The following is a 6,141-nucleotide window of genomic DNA, read 5'->3' as shown; positions in this document are numbered from 1 at the left end:
GGTAGTCGCGCAGCTGCTCCACCAGCTTCGACCGGGTTATCATCGCAGACACCCCAGCCGCCGCTGACGGCCTCGCCGCCACCGCCGCCTGCCTCCGGCGGCGCCGGCGCCTCCGCTTCTCGCAGATCCTCCCGGATCGCCGAGCTGCGCGATTTGGAAAGTCGGGGTTTGGCTCGATTTGGGTTTGGAACAAGAGGGGAGAAAAGTCGTTGCAGGGAGAGGACGAGGAGGCGACGAGGGGTTGGAAAGAGGTTCTGATTGGGCGCTGCCTCGCGGCTCGTCTCGTTCGTTTAGGCCAGAAGACATTTTAAGAAAACTGATTATTTGCGCTTTTTACCCCCTACTAACCATTTAGGGCTAGGCGCCGGTCCACCGGTCCAAATTTCGGCCAGTCACCGCAAAGACACATGATGGAGCAACGTAGGTGGATCGTTGGACATGTTTATAACCGAGGTTTATTCATTAAAAGGAAAAGAAAAACAGATGGTCACAGAGGAGAAGGGATGACCGGCATCACACGGAGTGTGGTCACCAACAACTACGGACCTCGGCACGGCACAACCATCCAATTCCATCCCAAAGGAGGCCACAACCACCTCGCCTGGCTCGATAAGCGTCGCACCGTCGAAAGATGGAGTTGTTCCACCTAGAACAAGAATGGTTGCCGTCGGAGGATGGCCACACAGCGAGGATCCACGCACTCTCAACGAGCCGCCAAAACTTCCCTCAAGCAGAATTGCCCACAACCCAGTCTCGCAGAGGATAGCATCATGCTTGGACGAAGAGGACACATATCGAGCAAAAACATCACCTCCAGTTACAAGTCCGCTCAATGTAATTTTCCGATCGACGCGGTACTGTTAGAAAAAAACCACGAGTCTGTGCGTGGGCTAGCCAGCCAGTCGGGCACGTGTACGTGCTAGTGGTGGCCAGGTCTTGCGTGCGTGCGTGTGCTAGTATGTGCGTGTGCAACCGGGTATAAAAAACCCCACCGTGTACTGATGTATTGCGTCGGTGTGTTGCCGAGTCACGGTGTTTTGCCGAGTGGTGGTATGCGCCCAGGTTGAGAAAAGTGGGGCCGTTCGTGTGGCGTGGTGTTTGTTGTCGGATTTTTTTTTTATTTCATCTTTCACCTTTGTCCGAGTGTGAGAGACAGGCTAGGGTTTGCCCCCAACAGGTACAATCATCCCGCAAAGCCGGCCGGATTATTTTGCTTCTCTTCTAGAGAAGAAACGGGTAGAGGAAAATCTGAAGCTTTCGATCGAGCCACATAAGCTTCCTCGAGCATGAACACGTCAATGAGTTATTAGCAGAGAATATATATATACTGGTGTCGCGTCATTACCTTTGAAGTAGCTGAACGGAATTCGCGGCAGCGAGATTTAATTGGACGCGAGGGTTTAGGGTTTAGGGTTTCGATGCGCCGCCGCCTAGGGTCCGCCGGTCCGGCATATGGAGGGAGAGAGCAGAGGATTGACGACGCTAGGTTTCGGAGGGGAGAACACAGGTTGTATGTATCTTCTAACGTTCCCCGTTCCGCTCTCGGATCGATCTCTCTGTTGTTTTTAAGGGGAACGATCCAACTCTCGGACAAGGATCTCTTCATCGGACCAACCCAGGAAAGCCCAACCAGCCTAGCGCACCACTAGAAAAAAGCCCAGCCTGCAGCCTATGAGATAAGATAGCTAGCGAGACAGCCCACCCACACGGGCACGATCACCTCTCTCTACGTAACTACCGAGTGTTTATGCTCAAAAAAAAAACTACCGAGTGTTGCTCAAAAAATAATAATATACTCCCTCCGTTCCATAATGTAGTGCCTATAGATTTTTGCAAAAGTCAAACATTACAAACTTTGACCATATTTATTGAGAAAAGTAGATACATCTAGAATGCCAAATGCACATCATTGAATACATTATGAGTTATATTTTCAGAATGTACATGTTTAATATCGTAGATGTAGACAGTTTTCTCTATACACTTGGTCAAAGTTGATAACGTTTGACTTTCATAAAAATCTATAGGCACTATATTGTGGAATGGAGGGAGTACGTAACTACTGAGTGTTCTCAAAATAAATTAAACGTAACTACTGAGTACCCCTAAAAAAATAAAGTAACTACTCCCTCCGTCACAGTTTAGAAGGCACAGTTAAATTTACGTGCGTTTCCACAATAGACAAGGTTTATGGCGCATTGCATTTATTTCTAGTAGCTAATTAGTACTCCCTTCTATATGCATGCGTAGTGTGAATGCTATTTTTTAGCCCATCTCACAACCAATAGATAACCACCTAGGTCCCAGAGAATTTCCAAGCGCGCCTTCTAAACCGTGATGGAGGGAGTAGTAGGAGTTCGGCCACTAATAAAAACCTAGGAGTTCGGCCCCTCATAATTAATTACTAGCAAAAGGGCCCGTGCGTCCGTAGTGGGGGTTTCCTATTTGGCGTGTAGCGACCTACCATGTATCCCTCGTGCCTTCAGTCGGCGTGTAGCGACCTACCATGTATCCCTCGTGCCTTCAGTCTGGTTTTCGGCCGGCCCATTTTCGGATTTCTTCCTCAACCTTTTTTTTTCATTTTTCTTCCATTTTTAGTCTTTCTTTTTTGTTTTTTCTTTCCTTTTCTTTTTTATGGACACCTTTTCAAGCTACTACATATTTTTCGGACATCGTGACCAACTTTTGAGAATCATTAAAAAAAATTAAGCACATGAACATATATAAAATCATGAACAATGTTAAAACTCGTGAACATTTTTATGATTTTGCAAACATGTTTTGAATTCATGAACATTTTCGTCCAACATTTTTTGGAATTGGTGGAACATTTTTTGAAATTCACAGAGAAGAGGCCTTGCTGACTGACCTAGGCCAGCACACGAATTATTGCACGGCGCAGTGCAGAAGCCATTGTCGCATGGATGATCGGGCGACATTAACCCGAAAACCCACCAAACGCACCATGCCCCACTGTCCAACGGGCAAGCGCAGGCGGACCAGACGGCACTATCGCCGTCCCAGCTCTCAACACCACCCACCGTCGGCCGCGACCCATGTCGTCGCCCGTGGCCCGCTCCGCTCCGCCGCGCCCCACCCGTCCGTCTCGGCGCCGCACGCACGTGGCCACCGCAGAGCTCGGCACGCGCTCCAAATCCCAAGCCCCCGTCCACACCCAATACCTTGCCTGGAATCCATCCGCGGCCACGAGGCGAGGTCGCGCTCCCACGCCACGCAACGCAACGCCGGGCGCCACCCGCCACCGCTACCGTGCTCTCGTACGCCGCGCACGCATACGATTCTTGCTCGATTTGGCCGGCCTCCTCCGTTTCCCCGTCTTAACTAACGGCTTCACTCTCTCTCGCTCTCACTCCGCTCCTCTCTCCCTCTCCCCCCTCTCGCTTTCCGGCCCCTGACTGACGCTACCAATCCAAAGCTAAATCCGAGCAAGAATCCATCCATGGAGGCCGAGTCGAGAAAGCTCCTGCTCCTCGCGCCCGTCCTCCTCTGCTGCTTCGTGGCCATATCGGGTAAGCAAGCCCAGTGTCCCCGCTTTTCGAGCAATCCCCATCTCGAGTCCCTAGGAAGGATCCAGTGACGCACCACCCAGCTTTCTTTTCCTCCCCTAAAGCGCAGCAATTTTACCGACTTTGATTCGTGTCTGGATTTGGGTTTGCTCCTGCAGACGCGCAGTCGCAGCACATCGGCGTCAACTACGGCGAGGTGGCGGACAACCTGCCGCCGCCGGACGCGACGGCGCGACTGCTCAAGTCCACCGCCATCACCAAGCTCCGCCTCTACGGCGTCGACGCGGGCCTCATCCGCGCGCTCGCCGGCACCGGCGTCTCCCTCGTGCTCGGCGTGGCCAACGGCGACATCCCCGCCATCGCCGCCGACCCCAACGCCGCCACCGGCTGGCTCGCCGCCAACGTGCTGCCCTTCCTCCCGGCCACGACCATCTCCGTCGTCGCCGTCGGCAACGAGGTGCTCGAGTCCGGGGACGCCGCGCTCGCCGCTGCGCTGCTCCCGGCCATGCAGAACCTCCGCGCCGCCGCCGGCGACGGGCCAGCCGCGGGGATCAAGTTCTCCACCGTCAACACCATGGCCGTGCTCGCGCAGTCCGACCCGCCCTCCGCCGGCGCCTTCCGCCCGGAGGCCGCCGCCCAGCTGCAGGGGATCCTGGGCTTCCTCAGCCGCACCGGCGCGCCCTTCATGGTCAACCCCTACCCCTACTTCGCGTACCAGTCCGACCCGCGCCCCGACACGCTCGCCTTCTGCCTCTTCCACCCCAACGCCGGCCGCCTCGACGCCGGCTCCAAGATCACGTACACCAACATGTTCGACGCGCAGGTCGACGCCGTCAAGTCCGCGCTGGGGCGCGCCGGCTACGGCGCGGTCGACATCGTGGTGGCGGAGACCGGGTGGCCCACCAGGGGCGACCCCACGGAGCAAGGCGCCACCGTCGACAACGCCAGGGCCTACGTCTCCAACCTCGTCGCCCACCTCCGGTCCGGCGCCGGCACGCCGCTCATGCCGGGGAAGCCGGTGGACACGTACCTGTTTGCGCTCTACGACGAGGACCTCAAGCCCGGCCCGGCCTCCGAGCGCGCCTTCGGACTCTACCACACCGACCTCACCATGGCCTACGACGCCGGCCTCACCTCCTCCTCGCCCGGCTCCGGCGGCGGCAGCACGGCCACCACGCCAACGACGACGCCGAGCAAGAGGTCGGGATGGTGCGTGGCGAGCGCGGGCGCGACGGACGCGCAGCTGCAGACGGACCTGGACTACGCGTGCTCCCAGGTGGGCGTGGACTGCGGCGCCATCCAGCCCGGGGGCGCCTGCTTCCAGCCCAACACGGTGCGCGCCCACGCCGCCTACGCCATGAACCAGCTCTACCAGGCCGCCGGCAGCCACCCGTGGAACTGCGACTTCCGCCAGTCCGCCACCCTCACCTCCACCAACCCAAGTAAGCACGCCATCTCTCCCTTCAACTTCAATCGTTCGCCATTGATTTTTACATTCCACTGATGAAGCGCACATGTGCGTGCACTGGTACCACCAAACCAAACCAAACCAAAGGACGTCTGCTTTCCTTGCGCTGTTCCATTCACTTCACTCATTGCCCATTGCATGTGCCGACTGACTGACAATTGCTCGCTGCCGCCGTCTGCATATTACCACCACAATCATTGTACTACTCCCTCCGTTCCTAAATCGTAAGTCTTTATAAAGATTCCACTACAAACTACATACGGATGTATATGGACATATTTAGAGCGTAGATTTACTCATTTTGCTCCGTATGTAGTCTATATTGGAATCTCCAAAAAGACTTGTATTTACGAACGGAGGGAGTAGTTCATTAACCATCCTATACGTTTTTACCATCCATGGGACAACAGTAACATCACCGGTTTGGTTTCTGCAGGCTACGGCTCGTGTGTGTTCACCGGAGGCCAATGAAATGGTGCAACCGGAGTATGCACCAGACCACGGCGCACAAAATTCCGCCGGCCGGCCGGTGCGGCGAGCGCCATGATTGGATTTGGATCGAATCATCATCATCGAATAAAGCCACGAATAGTGGTGGTGGTGCATTAGGGATGCATTGCTGCATTGCATACGCATCCCCCCTGTTTCATTCAATTCCATTTCATTTATCCTAGCAGCAGAGCTGAGCAGATGCGTCCGATTCTTTTTACTCCTAGCAGTAGCAGCAGAGTTGCCTTGCTGTGTACAGTACGTGGGTGGTGTGTGCATGTGTAATTAGCGTTGTGTGCTTCGTGTGTGTGTTTGTTTGTTCGTACTGTACGTCCGTAACTTGGTCTAGTAGAGTACGGTTGTAGTGTATAATTTGTTCATCATTCATGTACGTATAAGCATTAAGGCCAACTCCACCGCACGACCCCAAACGGGCGTTCGTTTTGTCCGGATTCTGTCCGTTTGGCAAAACAGACATGCATGTTCGGGTTAAGTCGGAGGCGCCCAACGCGCAGCTCGACCCCAAAACGTCCGCCTCGTCCCCCACCTGTGTCCCGCGCCCGCCCTACCTGCGGCCACTCGTGCGCGCGCTCGCCTGCGGCCGCCCCGCCCTGTGGCCCCTCCACCACGCCGCGCTTGCGCCCTGTGGCCCCGCTC

At 55.3% G+C, this 6,141-nt stretch overlaps 1 protein-coding gene and 1 long non-coding RNA gene across 3 annotated transcripts in view; one reads left to right on the top strand and one right to left on the bottom strand.

Moving 5' to 3' along the window:
- The window catches only part of LOC123095659 (uncharacterized), a 3,446-nt gene extending 1,857 nt beyond the window's left edge, over positions 1–1,589 (bottom strand). Inside the window, exon 1 of the long non-coding RNA XR_006446281.1 lies at positions 1,346–1,589. This is a non-coding gene — a long non-coding RNA (uncharacterized lncRNA). The remainder of the gene's footprint in view (positions 1–1,345) is intronic.
- Positions 1,590–3,172: 1,583 nt separating this feature from the next.
- Positions 3,173–5,895, top strand: LOC123095656 (glucan endo-1,3-beta-glucosidase 7). Of its 2 annotated transcripts, XM_044517195.1 has the most exons (3): positions 3,179–3,530; positions 3,686–4,969; positions 5,432–5,895. In XM_044517195.1, the coding sequence occupies exons 1-3, from the start codon at positions 3,461–3,463 to the stop codon at positions 5,464–5,466; spliced, it is 1,389 nt and encodes a 462-aa protein (XP_044373130.1). In that variant the 5' UTR covers positions 3,179–3,460; the 3' UTR covers positions 5,467–5,895. The 2 variants fall into 2 exon arrangements, with proteins under 2 accessions (XP_044373129.1, XP_044373130.1); XM_044517194.1 differs by lacking the exon at positions 5,432–5,895 and having other exon boundaries at positions 3,173–3,530; positions 3,686–5,412.
- The last annotated feature ends 246 nt before the right edge of the window (positions 5,896–6,141 follow it).

The sequence above is a fragment of the Triticum aestivum genome, chromosome 4D (assembly GCF_018294505.1).
Source record: "Triticum aestivum cultivar Chinese Spring chromosome 4D, IWGSC CS RefSeq v2.1, whole genome shotgun sequence".
Lineage (NCBI taxonomy): Eukaryota > Viridiplantae > Streptophyta > Magnoliopsida > Poales > Poaceae > Triticum > Triticum aestivum.
The sequence above is the reverse complement of the archived record's forward strand: the minus strand, read 5'-3'. Positions and strand labels throughout refer to the sequence as shown.